Raw genomic sequence first — 25,098 nt, 5'->3', positions numbered from 1 at the left:
TCCTCACTTACCTTTTAGCCTGGAGTTATTTGTAGACTGCATTTAACCAAGGCGTTCTCTACACTGGAGCCCAGGTGGCCATCAAACCTCATCCAAACCTTAGATTGGAAAGAATGGAAGTCTGCCTTCTACTCACAGGGCCAGTTTAAGTGGCATGGGGGCCCTCTGGCAAAATAAAATACCCCAGCAATGTGAGCCTCTGGGGCCCCCAAGCTGGCTGCTGCCCCCCTCCCCCCAGCCTGCAGCATCTGACTTAACTTCACCAATAGATGCTGTCCAGCGTCCACTCCTGGTGACAGCAGGGTGCCTCCTGCCTCCTCGTAGGCATGTACATACTGACAAGATGTTCAAGGAAGAAAGGCAATGACTTGAGGGGACACTTTGGGGGGGGGGGGGGGTACAGGCTCTGGGGCCCTGGGGCAATTTCCCCCTTGTCTACTCACATTGTGGTAACTTTGAGTACTTTGTGATGTCATTTGGATTATGCCATGGGCCAGGCCCCCTCCAGCTCTATACTGGGCAACTTTGTCCTTGTTCACTTGGATTACAACCAGATATTTTCTTTGAATCTTCCATCAAATGAATGGACAGACAGACAGATAAATATTTCCAGTGAAAAAGTGGCCATGGACAATGGTAAAGTTTTTAACCATACTTAAAGCGGACCCAAACTCTTCCACAGCACATAATGAAAAGTCTTCATTCCACATATAGTTGATGAATAAATCCCCTGCTCTGTGTTTCTTTGCTTTGCTTATTTAGCCAGATCAAAGTGTCTTATTAGTTCTTATCAGCAGCTGTGAATAGACTGCAGGAACTCTGCCTAGGCAGCTCTCCCCATACAGTACACACTGAGGCTTAACTCCCTTCTGTTCTCCCTGCAAACTGAAACCAACTTGTAAACTTTTTTAAAGTTTATTTTTGAGGATTTCCACAGACTGTAATCAAAAAATGTTTTTTTTCCCTTTAGCCTTTGTCTTGTGAGGCTAATCTTTTACAATAGAGAGGAAATTCCAAATTTAGTTCCACTTTAATTGGCCACCTCCATACTTTAATAAAGAAGTGCAACATTTTCTTGGTTTCACAGAGTTCTACCAAAAGTTTATGAAGGCCTTCCTTTCTAAGAAAACATTAAGTTCTTTTGGGCCACAAGTCATGTGGTTCTGTATTTTGAAGACTTGGTGCCATTAGTTTTAGTGTTTAGTTAGTGTATTACTTGAAGAAAAAACATTATTTAACATACCGTATATACTCGCATATAAGCCAACCCGCATTGAGGCCGAGGTACCCACTTTTCCCTCAGAAACCAGGAAAAAGTGATTGACTCGCATATAAGCCCCCTCCCCAGTATAGCCCCCTCCACAGTAGCCAGGTGTGCCCCCAGTACAAGTTAGCCCCCCTCCCCATAGGCAGATGTGCCCCAAGGATGATACAGCTGTGTCTCAAGGCCCCACTAGATGGCGTCATAGATATCATACACAGCGATTGCCGCACTGAAAGAATCCCCGATCATTGCACTGCTGACACGTTGCTTGCATGCTCCGCTCCACAAGCCAGGGGACACAGGTAGTCCTAAGCAGCGCACTCTACACATCATGTTGCAGGGGATGGAAGGCACGGACACAGCAGGGAGCCACTAGCAAAACCTAGATGTCACCATCTGTTCTGCTCCACTGACTCGCATATAAGCCAAGGGAGTAACTTTTCAGCACATTTTTTGTACTGAAAAATTAGGCTTATATGCGAGTATATACAGTATTTAACATAAACTCCCAACATAAAATAAATTATCTTCTATGTCCTAGCAAACCTGCCTCTAAAATAAACTCCCAGCCCCAATAACATCCTTCCTAACATACAAAACTCCATGTCCTTCCATTAACCCCCCCCCCCCCCAACATGAAGATACTACTCCCCCTTTATGCTCTTGAAGTTCCCCCCATCCAGAAGAACATAGCCCCAACCTCCTCCTCCAACCCCAGAGTAAAGTAAGAAAATAGCCCCAAAATAATCACCTACAACCTAAGTCCAGTGCCAAAATGCCCTTATCTAATTTTGTGGGGTTCTGCTCTGTGTGGTAGTTCTTTCTCTGTGTGACTAAAGGCTCGTACACACGCCTGACTGAAGCCAACGACGGGTCCGTCGGCACCTCCTGCAGGGTGGGGTTCCAACAGACAGTACAGCGTGTGTACAGTCTGTCAGCGGACTGATAAGGCTGTTTCTGAACGATCTGCCTGGCGGATTGTTCAGAAACAGCCTCGTCAGTCCACCGACAGACTGTACACACGCTGTACTGTCTGCTGAAGGTGCCGACGGACCCGTCGTTGGCTTCAGTCAGGCGTGTGTACGAGCCTTTTGAACTGTCTTCATCTAACTGTTGAAATGCACTACAATGTTTCTGAGAAATAACTACGGTATTTTATTTTAAAGTTGCCTAGAAGGTATGGTGCATTTTGATTGAAGGATCAATACATCCAGTCAGTGGTGTAGCTAAGGAGCTATGGACCCCGGTGCAAGTTTTCCATTGGGCCCTGTGGCATCAATGATTTGCATCAAAATGAAATAAATCTAATTGGCTGTGGCTTTTCTGAATTTGAACCCCAGTCACCAAAAGGCCAACTGTACCAGGTTTAAGGCTTGTGCCATTAACAGTGCAAGAATGGCAGCAATTAAATATTTCCCCTTGAAAATTAATAGGTGAATTTTGATTGTTTTTTGTAGGCTCCACCCACTTTTCTGAATATTAATCCCATTCACCCAGTGACCAACTGTGCAATGTTTGAGAACCCTGCCATTAGCAGTGTAAGAATGGCTGCAGTTTACATTTCCCAGTGAAATCCTATATGTTATTCCAGGTAATGTACTATGTGTGTGCCAAATTTCATTCAAATCCAGTCAGCCATTTTTGCGTGATTAACAAATATCCGAACTTTCCCAATTATAATATTAGTAGGATTACTACCAATCAAAGCATCTATAGAAGTCATTTTTACAAGCACAGGACCAATAAAGAGCTAATACTGCTGTTGAGGGAGGGCCCTACAGGACCCCTCTGGCCCAAGGTCCCCAATGCAGTTGCAACCTCTATTGTTACACCCCTGCATCCAGTCTTAAAGAGAGTCTGAAGCGAGAATAGATCTCGCTTCAGACCTCATAGCTAGCAGGGGCATGTGTGCCCCTGCTAAAACGCCGCTATCCCGCGGCTTAACGGGGGTCTCTGTCCCCCCAAATCCCCTCCGTAATGCGGGGGAGCGCTTCCGCCTTGGGGCAGGGCTAACCGCCGCAGCCCTGCCCCACGCGCGTCTGTCAGCGCGTATCTCCGCCTCTCCCCCGCCCCTCTCAGTCTTCCTTCACTGAGAGGGGCGGGGGAGAGGCGGCGATGCGCGTCTGATAGACGCGCTGTGAGGCAGGGCTGCAGCCGTTAGCCCTGCCTCTAGGAAGGGCTAATCTGCGACCAAATTTACGACCAAGATATGCGGGGGGTGGGTTGGGGGGTCAGGGACCCTCATTCAGCCGCGGGATAGCGGCGTTTTAGCAGGGGCACACATGCCCCTGCTATGTATGAGAGCTGAAGCGAGATTTAGTCTTGCTTCAGTGTCTCTTTAAACCCAAAAAACTTGAACACCCACAAGCAGCTCAGTAACTGAAATCCAGACAAGCTAGAATCAGGGAGATCCAACACTAGTCCTCAACACATTCTAGTCCTCAAGGGCCGAGGTCCTCACACTTCTTTTAGCACAACTCATGTTAGTGGATGGGACTGAATCTGGAAAGGTGTGGTTCATCAAGTAAAACACATTTCTCCATTTCTAAGTCCATCCTAAACACTGGTATGGATCTGGTCCTCCAGGACTGAAGTTGGATATCCGTGAGCTAGATGGACTCTCTTTTCTTATTCAGTTTCCATATTTCATACTGTGGGCTGTGGACAGTGGGGCTGTCATGAAAAGTAATTTTGATGTGTTACACAATGACAATAAAGTGCTTGAATCTTCTCAGATCTAAGAATGGCTCATTCATGCTGCTCCTCCTGTTTGGCACGAGTTGCGGGCCTTAACCTGGTATTAGTCATCAGTGCAATTAAGGCCGGATTTATACTTTTTCTACCCCCAGGCCAACTTTCTTGCAGCTTCTCTTCCATGTGCAGCACCCCCTCCTATACCTTGTGCAGCCCCCTCTTCCATGTCTAACATTCATGTACAGCAGCCTCCTTCAGCTCTATACAGGTCCCTTGGGCAGCAGCCCCATTATTTCCATGCTCCTTAATTGCAACTTCTTTATTCCATTTGCAGCCTCTTCTTCCATATTCAGCAATCCCTCTTTCATGTCCAGCCGCCCCTTGGCCACCCGCAGCCCAAGGCCTGGGCCTTGGTGTCCTTTAATAGAACTCCGACCCTGAGTACAATAGCTTACCCATCATCCTGCCTTAGTCTATGTAGCTTCAACAAAACAGGCCAGAATCCATTAGTTCCCAGGTGAGTCTCCAACTGCTGAGGTCTAAGTTCCAGCTTGTGGCAAAGTCTGGGTGTGAATTTCATAATCTGACTATGCCCATACTCGTTTCTTAGTATGAGAAGAACATGGCATTATAGAGCCGTTATGAAGGGATTGGAAACCGATATGTGTAAATCATTCATTAGCAGGGAAAGTTCAGAGGAATTCTGGGATTTTGACAAGAACGTCGAAATTGTTCAACATTATCAAAAGGGGACAAAAAAAGAAAACTTGTGTGCAAATCACCACCATTGTTCCTTACGCCTTGAAGATTGAGTGGGAGGGGCAGCCGGGTCTGCCACAATAAACAGCTCTGAGCGCCGCTCATTATGTATCTCGTGTTTAGTCTCAGAAAACTTTCCTTTTTGCACCATTTTGTGCCGTGTAAGCCGTCTCCACCCTGCTTGAGGGACAAGATCCAACCATAAAATTACAGCCAAATTCGGAGGATAAAATGGATAATTGGAGTATGCTGGTTCTTTGCAATGATCTTTTTTTAGCAGGTGCCAAAAAACAAACAATATTGGGATACTGGACAGTGTTTCTGGCACAGAGCTGTGCAACCCGAGAGAATCCACCGCAATTATCGCGGCCCGCAAAGCCGTTCATTCACTCCAGAGCGATTTCCAACATGGAGTCTGTCTTCTGTTATGTCTTCATCGCTTTGCAGACACAATCTGTTCCGTGGCCGCCTTGAGATAAATTATATTGACGTTTATGGATAATAGAACAATTTATTTACGTTTCAGCGCATTGTTACGCATATGGAAAAATCATGGGCTTTTATTTAATAATGGGCTGTTGGGATAGATGTGATTTTGAAATATTTACACTTGAGAGCCGTAGTTAATAGGCCGATTCCACGGGGCTGATGTTGATAAATCACAGCTGTATGTTAGACGGAGGATGAAATATTAAAAGCTACATAAGGCCTTGCTGGGGAATTGCCCTGTAACTTGTTTAGCAACTACTAGTCATACTGTGAGCAACTTTAGACATAAAAAATAGCACACTATAGTCAGGGCCGGTTCTAGAGTTTTTGCTGTCTGAGGAAAACTTGTGAGGCTGCTGTCTCCGCCAGTGTTGGGCACTATTGTCCTGATATGAATGTGGTGTCCTTTGGCAACTGTTAGTCTACTGAAACAGTTACATCCCTGTCGCTGGGGATTGCTGCTTTGCCTTGCAGCAGATTTATCTCACTCCTCTTGCTGTAGTGCCAGTTTCTCTGCATATGAGTTGCTTTTGGTCATCCCATCCCAGAGGTGGGTCCTCTATGGAAGGAACATTCAGTCAGGAGGATTTAGGAGCTTGGTTCCAACCTGCTTCACTCAGGACTCTGACAACAGAATCAACTGGCAAAATGCAATATAAAACGTCTCACCTGCTTCACACACACACATACATACATATTTATACCCCATCATATATACCTTATATTATATTAACGGGCGCTACTATTTATCAGGTACCCAAATTACAGCTCAATGCTGATATCTCTATGGAAGCCTATGGCGGCACAAGAGAACTTTTTTTTTCCCCGGGAGGGGGGGGGGGGGGGGGAGGGGGTCTTACAAGACAAGACAAGACAAATAACATTTATATTGCGCTTTTCTCCTTGCGGACTCAAAGCGCCAGAGCAGAGCAGCAGCCACTAGGGCGCGCTCTATTGGCAGTAGCAGTGTAAGGGAGACTTGCCAAAGGTCTCCTACTGAATTAGTGCTGGCTTACTGAACAGGCAGAGCCGAGATTCGAACCCTGGTCTCCTGTGTCAGAGGCAGAGCCCTTAACCATTACACCATCAGCCAACTGCCTTAGGGTTTGGCGTCAGACAGGTGGTGTGTGTGGTGTGTGTGTGTGTGTGTGTGTAGGTGGGTGTTAGGTGTCAGGTGGGTGGGAGGGTTCTGTGTGAGAGTAGGGTTAGGTTTAGCCATAGTAAAATATCTGTATTTATTACCTTTAACAATACACTTATTGAACACTGCTATTTTACTGTCGGCATTACTGGATGTCCAAATTTCCAGGTTCCCTTTTTTGCATGCACGCATTTACACCCCCTTCCCCCACCTCCCATGATGACCCACACGGGGCCAGGAATCATATAATATCACGATCCTCACACCTATAGTACAAAAGGCTACAATACCTGCTCTACCCCGGAGCAAAAATTGGCATTAAGGGACCTTTTTTGCAGCTGGTATAGTCAGGGTTTGAAGCCCCAATCGGTCGGAGCTCCACATTCTGGCTACCAGCCTGCATGGGGGACAAGGGGTTAAAAAGTTTCAGGAGGGGGGACCCTACATAATTAAAAAAAAAAAAAACTCCCACACTCTAAACATAAAAAAAAAATTGGGAAAATAGGAAAAAAATGCCAGGGATCTTCATACAGCCATATTGCGGCTGTATAGCGATCCCTGGCCAAAGCGCTGCGGCAGCGTATGGACCCCCTGGTAACCCCGTCAGGAAATTTATTGCGCTTTCGTTTGATGCATGTAAAATTACACTACCGTTAGGTACTAAAAGTGACATTTACCGCATTTAAAAGTATACTTTTTTCCTTTGAAACTTTAAAATCGATTTTCTCAAAAACTATAAGGTCTTTTCGAAAAATTGTTTTTTCCTCTTATTCCCAATGATCTCCTTAACATATCCTGCAAATTTAGGATTTCTAGCATTTAAGGTGGATTTGCTATTAATCATTAAAGTCGGCTGGTTTTTAAATGTGTAATTTTTTTCCTTTGAAACTTTAAAATTGATTTTCTCAAAAACTATAAGGTCGATTTGAAAATTTTTTTTTCCTCTTGTAGCCACTGGGGGCCCCTACAAGCTCTGGGGCCCTGGGGCAGCTGCCTCCTTTGCCTCTATGGTAGCACCGGCCCTGCCTCTGGCCCAAGGGCCCTGATGCAGTCTCAACCTCTGCAACCCCAATTGCTACGCCCCTGTCTAGAGGGAGGCCCGGCCGTATCAGAGGGAGTGGAAGCAGTTAAGGGCCCCCATAGCCTGGCCACCTCTGCAGGCTATAAGGCTGCCCCCCCAGTCATTATAAATCTGGTATGGATGTACTCTATCTGCCAACAGGCTTTGCTATAAACTTGCTAGTGAGATATTACTCTTTGGTCCATACGCAATTAATTTATTCTCCTACATTTTCTCCTAGGTGGTATCTCCACACAATGGATTCAATTCATAAAAGGTTGTGCGGTAAAAAAATCTGGTCGGGAAAATACCGCATTCGGTATTTTATACTTTTGTGTGCTAATTCATAAAAATTTTCACAGCTGCGATAGAAATGTGGGAATTTACCGAAGTAAACTGGCAGTAACATGAGAAAAAGAAGGGACACCGAGAGCCCAATATAGTGTAGTAAGTTGGGTGATGGGTAAATGGAAAAGTATATGATAGATATACTCACAAGTCAGGGTTACCACATAGGCAACCACTGTGTAGGGAGGTGAGGAGATTAGGTCTGTCCTCACTTAGGATTAAGATGTCGCTCTCTGTAGATAGGGAGAAGAAAGGGAATTCAACCCCTCAACCAGGGGTGGATGTTGATATTGTAAGGAGAACAGAGGCGCCAACAGAATAAAATATATCTAAAAACTTTCAAATTCATCGGGAAACGGCGGTGGACTCATTTCCCCAAAGCAGACATGATACTGTCGGTTTTAGTACAAACACATTTATTTATATACTCCAACATACAGCGCAACGCGTTTCACGGGTATATTCCCGCTTCTTCAGGCAATAACAAACAGGAGTACACACAGTGCAGTCTTAAGGTCACGATAAGTGCCTCTCTCGATGGCGGTAACATGAGAAGAGTAGCTGCCTGAGTTGTTACATTCAGTTGTTCTCTGTGCAGAGACAGCATTACAATATAAAGCCAAATCTACACGATACGATTCTTTGTGCGATTCGATTTCGATTCTATTTACGATCCGATTAAATCCGACATGTCTGATTGGGATGATCGGACATGTCGGATTTAATTGGATCGTAAATAGAATCGTAATCGAATCGCACAAAGAATAGTATCGTGTAGATGGGGCTAAAGAGGCATCCCCAACTTTCCTTTAGATGTGCATCCTTTGTTATACTGCCTCTGCTTGCCCTGAATCTGCTCTGTATCTATATTTCTTAACAATCTATTTAATTGCCACAGTGTAGAAAAACTTTAAGAAACTTTACACAGTAGCCAAGCTTTCTGATGTGAAATACACATCTTAAAAGCAGGAACCCAAGAGGTTAAACACACAGCCTAAGGTATTCAGGGGGAGCCTTGTTTGTTCCGCTCTCCCTGCTGCTGCCTAGGGTAGATCTCTGCTTCTGCTTGTTAGTCTCCATTAACAACACACAGTCCCGCATAGACTTTGCTCTTATCGCTCACTTATCACCTCTTCAAAGCAGGCGGATGTTCCTTGCCATTACCGCCTGCTCTAATCTTGACATTTACTGACATGTGTTGAGGTAATTACCGCACAAGTCGGGACAAGTGGAGCTCTCGTCATTGCCAATTAGCAGGCACAAGTTTGTAGCGCTTGCTATCTGGTAAGGCATGCTATTTGCCTTAGTGAATCAAGCCCAAAGTCTCTCAAAAAAAGTACTTTTTAACTAGTTCAACTACTGATACTCATTTTTCCACAGTAGAGAAGGGAACAAGTGGGGCCCTCTGCTCTTGTACTTGTGTGTTCAAGTCTATGAGGCGCAACTTAGTTTGCATGCAGTACAAAAACACATACCGTACAAAGGTGTCAAAGCTATGCTCATTGGCAGGGCCGGTGCTACCATTAAGGCAAAGGAGGCAGCTGCCCCAGGGCCTCAGAGCTTGTAGGGGCCCCCAGTGGCTACAAGAGGAAAAAAAATTCAAATCGGCCTTATAGTTTTTGAGAAAATCGATTTTAAAGTTTCAAAGGAAAAAAAATACACATTTAAAAACCTGCCGACTCTAATGGTTAATAGCAAATCCACCTTAAATGCTAGAAACCCTAAATTTGCAGGATATGTTAAGGAGATCATTAGGAATAAGAGGAAATTTTTTTTTTCAAAAAGACCTTATAGTTTTTGAGAAAATCGATTTTAAAGTTTCGAAGGAAAAAAGTATACTTTTAAATGCGGTAAATGTCACCACCTGACGGGGTTTCCAGGGGGTCCATACGCAGCCTACGCTTTGGCCAGGGATTGCTATACAGCCGCAATATGGATGTATGAAGATCCCTGGCATTTTTTCCTATTTTCCCAATTTTTTTTTTTTTTTATGTTTAGAGTGTGGGAATTTTTTAAAAAAAAAAATTATGTGGGCTCCCCCCTCCTGAAACTTTTTAACCCCCTGTCCCCCATGCAGGCTGGGATAGCCAGAATGTGGAGCTCCGACCGATTGGGACTTCACACCCTGTTATACCAGCTGCAAAAAAGGTCCCCTAATGCCGATTTTTGTTCCGGGGTATATGTTGGGGGGCCCCCCAGGTTTATTTTGCCCTGGGGCCCCATTGTTGCTTAAACCGGCCCTGCTCATTGGAGCGACTGGTTGACTTTAATCCCTGAGAGATACACGTTGCCCCGTCCATTAGACCTTCACCGAGTTGAGGGTGTTGTTATAAATAGTGACCAGATGCCAGTACTGCTGTCAGACACGGTTGGGATATTAAGATGTGAAAGCTGGAGGGGTGAATATGAAATGTGAAGCTGACTTGATGAGTGGAAGGTGGACGTTCTTCCCATCGTTTCTTTTGAAGAAAGCAATATCTTCAGCTTCAGGAAATGGACCATTTGTCATTGGGACATGTTGCAAGCCGTGACATACGCAATATATTCACAGATCTGTTTTATAATCAAAACCACAACGTAGAAGAGAGAATTGTCCAGAGGGCCAAATTCTCTCTTATTCACTTCTGCTCCATTAGACAGAAGGATATTCAGAGTGGTGGAGCTATGGTTACTCCTCAACTGATCGTGTCGTTAAATTAGTGGGCCCTCAGTGGCACCAGTGGCGAGAGTGGTTGCAGAGCCCATGGTGCGTGTGGTCTTCATCTCAGTGAGCTGATGGGTTGATGAAAAATATTGTGCAACTGTGGCCCTCTCTAGTTTTATCCACTGGTGACACCTAACAGTGTCTGACTCTTTGCGATTCCATGGGCCACAGCACACCAGGCTACTGTATCCTCTACTGCCTCTCGAAGCTTGTCCAAGATCATGTTTGTTGCTTCCACGATCCTATCCAGCCATCTCAGTCTCTGTCGTCCCTTATTCCTTTTGCCTTTGGTCTTTTCCAGTGAATTCTGCCTTCTTATTGTATGTCTAAAATATGTCAGCTGCAGTATTGCTCCTTCCAATGAACAGTCAGGGTCAGTGTTGGACTGGGAGATGGGAGAGCTGAGGAAATCCACTTGCTGGCCAAGCAGCAATAAATCAGGTGTAGCTGCTCACAGTGAAGACTTGCTGCCGATTTCTATTGGGATTGATAACAGGGTTTCTGTTGCTTGGCCAGCAGGTGGATTTCCTCAGTTTTCCAGCTTCCAGTCCGACACGGGTCAGGGTTAATCTCTTTCAGGATTGACGGGCTGGATGTTCTTGCAGATCAAGAGACCCCTAAAAGTCTTCCCCAGCATCAAAATTCAAAGTCGTAGATCCTTCAGCGCTCGTCCTTCCTTATGGTCCAACTCTCACAACTGTAAATTACTTACTACTGGAAATAAACATGGCTGTGTCTAGTAAAATACCCAAATGATAGAACAATGACAAAGTTAGGAACAGACTGACTTTCAAGTCAGGTGGTTCACAGGCCACATCACTACGTATATGGACCTCAGGATATGCACTATCATTATCTATTGGATTTATATAGCGCTACCATATTTTACGCAACGCTGGACAATAAATAAGGTCACAGACAATTATAATAGGGGTGACAAACAACCCAAACACAAACCATACAGGTAATAAGCAGTAAGACGCACAATGCCGGATCATACACTGGAGTAATAGTCCCAGTAATTCAAGTTCACGTTATTCTGTGAGTAGGATGCATGATCAAGTAATATACAAACATTTGTCAAAATTTGAGTTTAACTTTGGCTTCCATCATAAAAATTCAGTTTCTTCTTCTCAGATTTGGTCTATGTCCAAACTTTGTGACTTTATGAATGAATTGCAAAGCCCCCAAACATGCCATCATCATCCAACTTGCTATGAATGTCAAGGTCATGGGATCGTGTCGTGTGACATAACATAATAAAAAAGCAAACAACCTAGTGCTTTTTCAAAAACAAAAGCTTCATTTTAAAAATGTGTTGAGATATTTCCAACTGGGGATCTAGCTTTTACTGCTGCATTTGATGAGTCTATTTCCAAACTACATACATGTGCATAACATTTGCAACAACAATGAGCATCATCCACTATGAGCCAGGGACAGATCTAGACCAAGTTGCCCCAAGTTGCGCCTGGGGCAAGGTCAGGTTTTGGCGCCTAAACTGCCATTCCCCATCCACATTTTGCCGCCTTTTTAAGAATTTAACAAACTGCGCCTGGGGCAAGAGTCCCGATTGCCCCGCCCCTAGATCCGTCCCTGCTATGAGCAGGTCATTGATCATCACTAGTCAATAATGGTAAAGATCAAAGAGAAGCAGATATTCTCAAGGTTTGGATGCAGATAGCTGATGAGGGTCCTTTCACACCATGCTCGTTGTGTTGCAATAGGATCACAACGCAAAGACGGTGAAAAGTTATATTGCGCTTTAAAGTGGGATGCGACGCATACAGCGAAGCATACAGTACATTGATGTATGCTTCACTGCCACTCTCAGAGGTTTAACTACAAATCATGCCCCCCCCTGCAAAACTTTGCTGGGGCCCCTTACTCTTCACAACTCTCCCCTTGGTGACCCTCACAACAGGGAGTCCATCATACAAAGGTCATAAGGCGAGTGTGGCCATCAGGACATTCACACCCAGAACAAGTGCAGCCACAAAACCCCTGATCTGGGCCGCATGGTGGCGTAGTGGTTAGCGCTCTCCCCTTGCAGCGCTGGGTCCCCTGCTCAAATCCCTGCCAGGTCATCATCTGCATGGAGTTTGTATGTTCTCCCCGTGACTGCGTGGGTTTCCTTCGGGCACTCCGGTTTCCTCCCACACCCCAAAAACATACAAATAAGTTAATTGGCTTCCCCCTAAAATTGGCCCTAGACTATAATACATATACTGCACGATACATACATAGACATATGACTATGGTAGGGATTAGATTGTGAGCTCCTCTGAGGGACAGTTAGTGACATGACTATATACTACCGGTATGTACAGCGCTGCATAATATGTCGGCACTATATAAATAAATGAATAAAATCTGGAGTATCAGGAAAGGTTAGTAGTTGAGGGGCCCTCACATACCTCTGTGCCGCCCTGCAGTCGCAGGGGACGCTCCCCCCTAGTTACACCCCTGCCTGCCACTGTAAATGCACACACCGTCCGGTAAAAGCGCAGCACGCTGCCTGTCATTGGACTCAATTCACTAAGCTTATCTCCTGTCTTTAATAACGTTTCTAGAGTGGTCACCATGGTGATGAGGCATGTAGTATTCAGGAAACATTTTACCTCAGGCAAACCTAAAGTTACCTCTTCAGTCCTTAAAATAACTCCAGAATTCTAAAGTTAAAGACAGGCTGTTAATTAACTGCGTGTGAAAATAACTACAGTGGAGGTAACTTAACTACAGAGGAGGTAACTTAACTACAGAGGAGGTAACTTAACTACACAGGAGGTAACTTAACTACAGAGGAGGTAACTTAACTACAGAGGAGGTAACTTAAGGAATGAAGAGATAAGATAACTTATGTATTCTATTGCCTTATTATCTCCAGCATGATCTTAGTGAATTGAGACCATTCTGACAGAAACTACAGTGCTGATGTGCCCTTGTGAACCTACCACTGAAATATACGCTTGTACAAATTATGCCTGGTCTCCCAGAATGCAGTGGGAGACCAGGCATAAATGCAGTGGGAATTCTGCATAGCTAAACAGCCTAGGCTGTGACTTCACTTAGAGGGCGGGGCTACATACCAATATACAGCAATATATATCTATATACAGCTAAAGGAATTGTTTCTGGTGCTGAATGTGTAATGCAGTATTATGCAGTATAAGTGGTTATCCTGAATAATTTACTGCATTGTACTTTATGTCACTACAGAGCCTCTTTAGATAAAAGAAAACAGGGTCTGTTTGAGCAGCGTACTTTTATATGTCAAAAGTAAAAAACAGCTGATAGCGATTACCCTAATCCGTCCGGCTTCTGTTTCTGTTTCAGTGAATGGAGGATACGCACACTGCAATGTGAAGAAGACGATGATAGAGAGCATTGCTGGTGACGTCCTGCAGGCCAGAGAGAGTCTTCTGTGCCAGGCCAGGAATTCTACAACATATGGTGACCATGTGGCCAACTACGAGTACGCTGACGGCAGGTAATTCTGTGGGGGAATCTGCTACGTCCGGCACTTTTTAAAGCCTTGTACTCACTGCTAGATGGATCGTGGAACACTCAGCGCCGCGGCCTGACAAATATGCGTTCCCGATCTGTCTTCCTACCCGCAGGAACTAGCGATGGCACGTGACGGGCGCAAACAAGAGCTCAAAGGATTGCGGCACTTTGCTCGGTAGTCATTATGGATCCCAAAGATCCGTTCCACCGTGACGTTCGCCTAATCGCACACATGTATCCATGTCGCAAGATCACTCGTTGCGCAAAAAACCTTTGTTGCAGGAAAAATCGTGACGTGGGTACATAGCCTAATACATCGACCTGCGAGGAGAACGCCAGTGCATACCACTAAGGCTGCATCTGAAATGACCACTAGCTCAGTGTGCAGCACCTAAATAGATTTTCTGCACACTTCGCATTCAATTCAGATGCAGTGGTATGCACTGGCGTTCTCCTCACTGTTCAACAAAATGTAAGTTACACATTTTTTTTTTGCTTAGCTGCTCCCAAGGTTTTAAATTCAGGTTAGATCACTTGCCCAGAGGTTTGCCTCACCGTGGCGCAAGTGTCTAGTATAATATACTTTGCATGCAAACCATATTGGAAGCTAAAGTACCTCCTAGTTTAATAAATGTTAGCACTTGTCTTGGATGCAGGGCATGCATTTTTCAGTCTGGCAGAGGCGGTGTATGCCTGTGCGATTAACCATTCATTTGCAACATGTGTTTAGGGATGCGCAGCCTTTCCCCCCACCTTTCCTTAATACATCGACCTGTTTATAAAGACAATGCGTAGCTGGTTCTATCTTAAAAAATTTTCAATAATTCTGATTGTTAGACATGGCCAAGGAGATCCTGATAATTACATCTTGTGTGCAAATTGAGTGTGAAATGTGTGTTGGAATTGGACCAATGAAATGCACTTCCTGCTGGTTTTGATTGGCCCAATGCAGAGCATCATACAATTTGCATTCCATGTGCACGCAAGCCAGACAATTCAACATCTCTCTGAGCATCTGAACTGAGATTCGCTTTTCTCTATACTACAGTGGATCTATATACAGCTGTATCGTTGTTGATAGTATTACCTGACCGCATTTTCAAATTGAGAATCCGCCCTAAACTTAGACTGTCTCTTTGGCAGGAGGCTTTGAAACAAGATAATTAAGCCCCAAAACATGTAGTTGGTGACCCAGCTGCATACAAGTCAAGTCAGTGAAATGCAAAATGTATTCCCTCTGTTAACAACCAACAATTGCCCACTGGCCATAGTCTGAGAGTTTGTTTGGTGGAGGAGAGATCTTGCTCATGTGAGGAGCTACAGTATACACGCTGTAACCAATATTGTAAGTGCAATTTTAGCAGGGCAGCCAATTAAAGCTAAAACATAACACTCTATGAGAGTGCTCTTCTCGTTTTTTCATTGTTTCTTCCAAGTGTGGTCCAAGCCTGACTGCATAGACCGCCGTTCTCCCCCCTCGCTGTGGTTTCTCTCACAACAACACACCTCACAGGCCAGAATACCTCACAGCCTCCTGTAGGATCCGCCAGTAGATGTGGGAAAGCTGATGACTTGGCGACTGCAGGTGCCAGCTGATGTGTTGTCGGGGTTACGGGATGGTCCATGTTCAGCTAATATCCCTGTACCAAGAGATGGGTGTAATTATGGGGCTTTATCTTCTGTCAGTGAGGGCAATTATAAAACAAAGGTAATTAGGAGGCCGAGTATAATGCCGAGGTGAAAGGTCAGCCCAGATACTCGTTACCATATTGTGCTTTCCATAATGAAGAGATGAGAGATGCTCGTACATCAGAAATCCGACCTCGGCCTCCATCTCATCCCTCACGGTTTTCCCAGGATGAAGAGACAGGAGCAAGTTCATTGTCCCCGTCACATGTCCCCCTATCCTCTGCCTCACCCATCAGGCTCTACATCACAGACAAGATAGAGTCACTCTGTACAAACACCCGAGACTACACAGAAGGGTGTGAGGTGGAAGGAGGCAACCGTAAGTGTGTTAGCGAGGACCTGTAGCGTTTATCCTGAGGTAGTTGTGAGGTGACCTCGCCTATATAATGCTTTCATGCTTGTGTCTCTATAGGATAGGAGTATGCTGAATGTTTTACTTTATACAGCTTTTACCACTGTGGTTATATTGATGTAGTTTGTAGTAGTGTAACCAAGAAGGAATGTACTTCTCTAAAAGCCCTTATTCCATTCACTTTTTCTCCAAAGTTTTCTCCTAGGATAACATTTTTCATCTTCTGTTTAAAATAACTTTTCAGTACATTGGATTTAAAAAAAAAGTACCAAAAAGTAGGTAAAAAGTTACTATCAAAACTATGATGAGCATTGTCTTGCTTGCTGGAGGCTTAAAAGGCGTTTTAATTATAAGTTGTGAAATATCACCAATGAGAAAACTTAGGAGAAAAGTGAATTGAATAAGAGCCCAGATGTGAAAAGGATCTATATGATAAATGCAGTATTGTGAAAGGGTCAGGGATGAGATAATGGGGAGAGTGAAAGGTAAACTGCATTCTGGGCATAGCATTCATTTTATATTTGTAATGAGACTCATAAAAATGTACATCTAGAGATATTGCACTTTTGCATAATTATGAATGTGCAATCTTTTTTATTTTTTTATTTTTTTAAAGCTGTTATTAAACATCTCAAAGCTGGTCTGAGATATGTTTAGTGTAGGAACAGAGAGGGAACAAAGAGTGTAATGGTGATACTTGGGAGTAGCATTGGGTGAACGCTACTACTATTACTACTACTACTACTTCTACTATACTACTATTACTAATACTACTACTTCTACTATACTACTATTACTACTACTACTACTACTACTTCTACTTTTACTATACTACTATTACTACTACTGCTGCTGCTGCTAACAGATGCTAGGTAAAGAAAAAAAATAAAATTGGTCTAGATAATAACAGCTAATCATAATTCTAAAGAATAATATAAACCATTGCTCAAACAGATAATGATAATAAAAGTTACTTACAATAATAAAGTATAATATAATTAATTGTTAAAACACTTTATTATAACAGTAAAATCATAATAATAAAATCTAATATAAATAATTGTTAAAACACACACCGAACTTATAAGAGTTAATCACAGTAATAAAGTATAATTTAATTAATTGTTAAAACACGTCATTATAATAGCAGTTAATTATAATACTAAATACTAATATAATTTATAAGACAGATAATGATATCAGTATAATATAATATAAATATTAGATACAAAATGTGATAATAACATTTGTTCATAGTAATAAAGAATGATATAATGAATTGATTTTTAAAAATCACATAAATAAGCAATAATAATCTACAGTGAGCATCATATTTATAACATGATAATGATTACATGGAATTAAAGAGTTAAAAAAAAAATGCATGATAATAAAAACTGCTCATAATAATAACGAATTATATAAAACATTGAGTAAAAAAAGTAAAATAAATGATGGCAATAATAGTGAGGATCGTACTAATATAGTAGGCTTAAAGAACAAGTGACACCCATGCTAACCTAGAAATAAAAAACACATATATAAGTAGATAAATACTACTTCTACTTATATAACAGATGTGTTGTGCTATCCACATAATGATTCCTGTGAATTTTATAAATGAAAAGCAGAAAATCCTATTCTAGGCAGTGGCCATCTTGCCAAGCTAATACTGACATCATATCCTCCCTGACTCTTGTTTCCCCCCCTCCTTTCTCTTGCTCATTGTGTATTCATTAGCTTCCCTCCTCCCAGAGTCTTCAGACACTCCCACTGAGGTGTATACTAGGAACTACACTGTCTTATCCTCCAATCACTGAGTCACCTCAGCCTTGCTTGTAAACACAAGTATTCAGATGGTGTTTCTGATAAGCAGCTAGGCAGGGAAATAAATGGAAGAGGAGGAATATATTATAGATAAAAAGAACTCCCAGCATTCAACTCTTTGTCACTGTTTGGCACTAGGGCCAGTGCTCCTAAAGTATGTGATAACTCCAAACCATAACAGCAGAAAAAGTTTTGCAAGTTTTGAATGCAGGATTAGCATCTTTATCGCTTAACCCCCTTGGCGGTATGAAAAATACCGCCAGGGGGCAGCGCAGCAGTTTTTTTTTAATTATTTTTTTTTTAAATCATGTAGCGAGCCGAGGGCTCGCTACATGATAGCCGCTGCTCAGCGGCATCCCCCCAGCCCCGCCGATCGCCTCCGGCGATAGGCGATCAGGAAATCCCGTTCAAAGAACGGGATTTCCTGGAGGGCTTCCCCCGTCGCCATGGCGACGGGGCGGAATGACGTCAGCGACGTCGGGACGTCATTGGGAGACCCGATCCACCCCTCGGCGCTGCCTGGCACTGATTGGCCAGGCAGCGCTCGGGGTCTGGGGGGGGGGGGGGGCCGCGCGCCGCACCAGATAGCGGCGATCGGGCGCGGGGCGGCGGCCATCGGGGTGCTGGCGCAGCTAGCAAAGTGCTAGCTGCGTCCAGCAAAAAAAAAATTAAGCAAATCGGCCCAGCAGGGCCTGAGCGGCACCCTCCGGCGGCTTACCCCGTGTCACACACGGGGTTACCGCTAAGGAGGTTAATACACTCAGACCAGTTGCTGTTGAAATTTGATTTTTATGGTGACAATACCACTTTAAGATAATAGATGCAAATATGATAATGATGAAATGTAATAAAAGAGTAAAAAAGGACACATGAAATTTACAGATGCTGCATTGACATAACAACAACCACAGAATAGCAGCCATGCGTGTACTGATCAGGTGTAACCAAAGCATTATGTATCTGATGACATACAATACTATTATCAATGAATCATCTATCTATAATCATCAAATCACCAATTAATATTTTATTCTTATCAATAATCGTACATCAATCACATAGGCCCATATGCATGTGGTCCGGTTTTAGAGAATCCGAAGACATAACAACAAAAGTTGTTTGGAGATACCTTTAATGACTAACTGTACAAGATTCCTTTGCAAGCTTTCAAAACTTTAAGTTTCTTCTTCAGGCATGTTTCAGAGCTGGATCAGAACCACACCCATACGCAATTCACTTTTTTCTCCTGAGTTTTCTCATGGGTGAGATTTTCAAAATTGTCACTAAGATGCCTTTTAACCACTTCTGCCTTCAGTGCATTTTCCCCTTATGGACCAGAGCAATTTTCACATTTCAGTGCTCCCCCCATTCATTCCTCACTAACTTAATCACTACTTATTACAGCAAAATGATCTATATCTTGTTTTTTCCGTTACCATTTAGGCTTTCTTTGGGTGGTACATTATACTAAGAATTATTATAGTCTAAATGCATTTTAATAGGAATAATAAGAAAAAAATGAAAACAAAATCATTATTTCTCAGTTTTCAGCCATTATAGTTTTAAAATAATACACTCTGCCATAATTAAAATCCACATATTTTATTTGCCCATTTGTCCCAGCTATTACACCATTTAAATTACATAATTATCACAATATTTTGCGCCAGTATTTTATTTGAAAATAAAGGTGCATTTTTTTCAGTTTTGTGTCCATCACAAGCACACAATTTAAAAAATAACAGTAATATACCCTCTTGACTTACTTATTTAAAATGTTCAGTCCCTAAGGTAACTATTTATGTATTTTTTTATTATAATTTTTTTTAATTATACAAAACATTTTTGGGTACCTTGGGGAGAGTTAATTTTATATGTAAAAAAAAGTCTTTAATTGAAAAAAAAAATGTTTATATATGTAATTTTACTATTTGGCCACAAGATGTCCTCTATAATTTTTTTTATGCGTTCTGTAAGCGTACAATACACGCTTACAGGAAGTGAAGGGTGGATGGGAAACTTTTCTTTTTTCAGAATGATCGCGGCTTCTCATAGAAGCCGCCGCTCCTTGCTACGGGGACTCAGATCAATGAATGGGGACTGCGTTCCCATTTACTGATCTCTGGGCTAACGGATGGCGGCAAGAACGAGTGTGGGTGGCACGCAGAGCGGTGATTGCGGCGGAGGTACATATATCTACGCCCCTGAGGCTTAGGTGAAGTTTTTAGCGGTGTAGATATACTGCCGTGGAGGCAGAAAAGGTTAACACCACCAGCAAGCAAGAAAATACTCAAAATAATTTTGATAGTACTTTTTCGATTACTTTTTGTTACTTTTTCAGTTGCAAGGTGCTAAAAGTTATTTTAAATAGAAAATGAAAAAAATATCTCCTGGGAGAAAACTCAGGAGAAAAAGTTAATTGCATATGGGCCAAAATGTCTAACAAGCAAGCAAGTAAAAAGCAAGCACGAAAGTACTCAAAATAATTTTGGCAGTACTTATTCAGTACTTATTCACTTCCTTTTTGGTCATGTTTCAATTGCAGAGAGCTAAAAATTGACAAGAGATTAAACATTATCTCCTAGGAGAAAACTTAGGAAAAAAAGTGAATTGAACAGGGGCCATGTTTTTTGGATAATTTCAATAATTTAATGTAAACATCTTCACTTAAAGTGAACCTAAAGTCACTTAAAAAAAACGAGATTAACTCACCTGGGGCTTCCCTCAGCCCCCTGCAGACGATCGGTGCCCTCGCAGCTCCGCTCCGATGTCCCAGGACCCGCCGGCGAGCACTTCCGGTTTGGCCGTCACCGGCCGACAGGGATGGGAACGCGAGTGATTGTTCGCGTTCCCAGCCTGTATATCGCCCCCTATGCTGCTATTGCGACCTCCTGGCCGCAATAGCAGCATAGGGGGCGATATACAGGCTGGGAACGCGAACAATCACTCGCGTTCCCATCCCTGTCGGCCGGTGACGGCCAAACCGGAAGTGCTCGCCGCCGGGTACTGGGACTTCGGAGCGGAGCTGCGAGGGCACCGATCGTCTGCAGGGGGCTGAGGGAAGCCCCAGGTGAGTTAATCTCGTTTTTTTTAAGTGACTTTAGGTTCACTTTAAGGGTCACTGAAAGTGGACCTGAACTCTTGCATAGGATGGATGAAAACAGAGGGAAATGCACCCTGTATGTATTTAGAGAGTTTAGCCTGTCTAATTCCCCCTCATCTGTGACTAATCGCAAGTTGTAATTTGATCTCTCAGCTGTCTCAGCTGGGTGCCCCGGCAGATCAGCTAATTTGTAAACACAGGATGTTAACCCTATGTCCGCTACCATGAAATAAGGAAGTAGACACACTGCAGATTTATTACAGGATTTGTATCAGCTGTAACAAGCAAATGTTTTCTTCAAGGCCTCTTCTACAGAAGGATGTTGCGTTTTGATGCAACGTTAAAGTCGCAACGCAAATTACAACTCAATACCCCCAAAAAGTCGCAACGTAACTTAATGCCCCGTTACGGTCGCATACAGTTGAACATACAGGCAATGAAAAGTATGTTTCCAAGTCATTACTGAGCATGTGCAAACAGTCCAACGCAGCTAATAACGTGTATAACGCACAGCATGCAGCACTTTCACTTAACATGCAGCGTTAGTCACCGATGCAACGTGTGCACTGTGAATGGGGCATTGAGTTTTCATTGCAGTGAGTTATTCTGCATTAAATGTTGTTTTAGGCCTCTTTCACACCAAGACGTTGCGTTTTAGGGGACGTTAAGGTCGCATAACGTGCCTCTAACGCAACACATGGTGGTGTTGAAGTTGGACGTTAGACTGAGCCGCGTTACGCGGCTCTCAAAGCAGCCGCTGCAGGATAGTGATGGGAAGTCTGGATCTTTTTAAGGATTCGGATCATTCGAATCAGATCATTGATAAGATCCGGATCTTTGAACCAAATCATTTGAATCATTTTACTAGGGAAGCAGACTGGGTGAAATGACTAGCAGGACAGACTTTCCCTGCACTGTACATTCTGTATGTTCCTGTTTCTTCCAGACAGACATCCACTGTGAACCGAATCATTGTGATGATCCGGATGATTCGACTCACAAGAAAGATCCGGCTCAACACTATGAGTGTCATGATCCGGACAACACTACGAGTCCCACCACGAGTCACCACAGTGCAGTGAATATTAATTAGCCATGTGGCTAGTCACTGAGCATGTGCAAACAATCTAACGCAGCTCTATAGGGGTACAACGTACAGCATGCTGCACTTTCATTTAACGTGCAGCGTTATACCCTAACGCAGTCTTTCTCAACCAGGGTTCCTTGAGGACTCTGCAAAGGTTCTTTGGCATTTTCCCCCATTGTGGAGGAAGTATAATAGAGCACATCATAATAGGTGGTACTGTAAAAAGAAGCCTTAAATTGGAGGTAAGAATAATGAGCACAGTATAATGAGTAGCAGTGTAATAGGGGGTAGTGAAATTGACAGCCTCACCTACTTTTAAAGAACATGCCTCCATAAAAATAAATGTAGGGGTTCCTCGAGATTAAAAATGTTTTTGCAGGGGTTCCTTGAGATCCAAATGTTATTTGCAGGGTTCCTCCAGGGTAAAAAGGTTGAGAAAGGCTGCCCTAACGCGACGCGTGCACTGTGAACAGCAACATTGATTTTACAGTGCTGCTGTGAGTTAGGCTGCGTTACTGGCTGCTGTAACGTGGGACTTTAACGTCGCACTGTGAAACAGGCCTAAAGGTTATTATGCTGTTGCTTATCTTTCAGAGCTGAGAGGAAGTTCTGAGTTCAGGTCCGAGTCACTGGAGCACTTCCTGTAAGTAGAGATGGTCAATGAGAAATAATTACGACTTACCAATCCAAATCAGCAGGCAGTGCGTTTTATTGGCCCGATTCCAAGCTGCTTTCAATTTGCATTAAATGTGTGCGGAAACCTGAGTCATTTGCATCACATTGATTATCTCTTCTCCTGTCGTTGGAATAAAATGTAACATATATACCTCCACAAAAGTTCTTTACTGTAAGAGTTGTGAAACCTCTAAGACTAAGTCATTCTTTGCGGGAACAGTTTATATAAGTTGCAGAAGAACAGCTTTGGTTAAAAACTTTTCCACAACATCACAATCAAGAGCCCTCTCACTGTCATAAAATGATACAACATCATTTTTCTATCAGACAACTCCACATAACATTTTTTTAATTTAAAGAGGAACTGTAGTGAAAGTAACATAATAAAAACACAGCAAGATAAAAAGGCACCCAAAAGATAATAAAATTAAGCTACAAACAATAAAGTAGATAAGGGTCGAGGTGGCTTACCTCAAATGAAGACAAATTCATATAAAAATGAACTTTATTAGCACTGGCAACACGTTTAGTGAGTCCCTGCCCACTTCCTCAGGCCAAATCAAGTGCCAGGCAGTGCTCTAAGCCAGGAGTAAGGTGCCATATCCCTAGCTTATATCGCACGGTTGCAACATCTCTCTGTGATGCCCTCTAGTGGTATCTCCTTGCATGTGCACCGCTGGAGGCGTCAGAGAGGAGACGCTGTGAGTGAGACAAACTAAAGATCCCAGCGGCGCCGACAGTTGAGTTGAACCCACACACTCTGCTGCGCATATTATGCATATGGGGGGAGAGAAAGAGACTGTCTAATACTGAGGTGAGGGCAAGTCTGGCTATCTATACTGGGAATGAGGCTATTTATTACTACCTAATTCTAACTAATGATGATAGAAAGGACCAGTGTGGTTTGAATGATAAAACTACATCTTTTGATGCTGAATTCTTTGAGATATGCATGGCAAGGGGTGTGGCAGAGGCGTGGTTAGAGATGTGGCAGGGGTGTGTCTTAAATTATCCCTCTTTTCTTATCTCAAAAAGTTGGGAGGTATACATGAGCGTGAAATGTTACTCCATTTTGTCACTGTTAGGGTAGCCTCCTGTCCAGTCATCCTCTCCCCTTTATCTCTGCAGGTGTTCACGGTTTTCCACCCCCGTCTCTTTCTATCTGAATGGTACGCCCTCAGCCGGCCGCATCAAGCAGGAGGGTCCCTGTGATTTCTCCCACCTACCAGCACCACCTTGCTTTTCCAGCATTTCTGAGATACGGACGGCTGTCCTGCCCGACACCGCGGTATCCCACAATGGATATAAAAACTGCCTGTCCTCCTACTTTCTAGACCCTCCGGTTTCTCTGACAGGAAAAAGCAGTTCCCAGTCTGCCCAGTTCCAGTCGGCAGGAAACCGAGGATGCCTCACTGATAGCCTGGAGATTGTAGGTATTATTCATTCCTCTAACACATCACTGCCCTCCTGCGTGAGCAAAGTCTGCATGTCACCCACCAGGGTGCTACTTCCTTCTGGAGGTGTCCCCACCTCCAGCCCACCAAAAGCTTCACTTCCTGAAGGCCTCTGCGGATCGCCCACCTCTGCTCTATGTCACCTCCCTAACGCTGAAGAGTGCGAATTGAAACCCACTGAATTGGTCCACATACCTTGCTCAGAGGACACGCCCCGCCTCCATCTAAGCACCACCTCCAGTGACTGCAGCAAACTCAACTTCCTCAAGCAGGAACCCGAGGACAGCTATCAACCGGGGCTTCTGTCCCCCCTCGATCTGCCTCCAGTCATGTCTCCCAAGGCGCTATTAACTGATGACCAAGAGAAGGCTGGAGCAGAGGTGAGACAGCTCTGCCGCTGGATAGACTGCAGTGCCTTTTATGAACAGCAGGAGGAGTTGGTGAGACACATTGAGAAGACACATATCGACCAGCGAGTGGGAGAGGATTTCACGTGCTTCTGGGCCGGATGTGCCAGGCGGTTCAAGCCCTTCAATGCCCGATACAAGCTACTGATTCACATGAGAGTCCATTCCGGGGAGAAACCCAACAAGTGCATGGTAAGTACAGGTTTTACAGATAAATAATACATTTATTAAATAATGAATATTGCTTTCAATGGGGGCCAGTATTAAAACCAATAGTCTATTATTCATTTTAGAAAACTGTTCTTATGATACACTGAGATTTTGATGCACAAATTACTATATGAGTGTCCTATCTCAACCTTCCCCAAGTTATTTCCATTAATCAATTCTCTTTACTCCTTGTCACCTGTGTCTGATAAATCCGCATAAAACCTTAAAGAGGAACTGTCGCCAAAATCTTAAAATTAAAAACACATACAAATAAGAAGTATATTTCTTCCAGAGTAAAATGAGCCATAAATTACTTTTTCCATGTTGC

The 25,098-nt window shown here is 43.4% G+C and overlaps 1 protein-coding gene across 1 annotated transcript in view; it reads left to right on the top strand.

Annotated features, from left to right (window-relative positions):
* GLIS1 (GLIS family zinc finger 1) overlaps nucleotides 1-25,098 on the top strand; it is a 169,009-nt gene that overhangs the window by 54,331 nt on the left and 89,580 nt on the right. Inside the window, exons 3-4 of the mRNA XM_068242414.1 lie at nucleotides 13,796-13,949; nucleotides 23,828-24,752. Of these exons, the coding sequence (XP_068098515.1) occupies nucleotides 13,796-13,949; nucleotides 23,828-24,752 (1,079 nt within the window). The remainder of the gene's footprint in view (nucleotides 1-13,795; nucleotides 13,950-23,827; nucleotides 24,753-25,098) is intronic.

The sequence above is a fragment of the Hyperolius riggenbachi genome, chromosome 6, assembly GCF_040937935.1.
Source record: "Hyperolius riggenbachi isolate aHypRig1 chromosome 6, aHypRig1.pri, whole genome shotgun sequence".
Classification (NCBI taxonomy): domain Eukaryota; kingdom Metazoa; phylum Chordata; class Amphibia; order Anura; family Hyperoliidae; genus Hyperolius; species Hyperolius riggenbachi.
The sequence above is the reverse complement of the archived record's forward strand: the minus strand, read 5'-3'. Positions and strand labels throughout refer to the sequence as shown.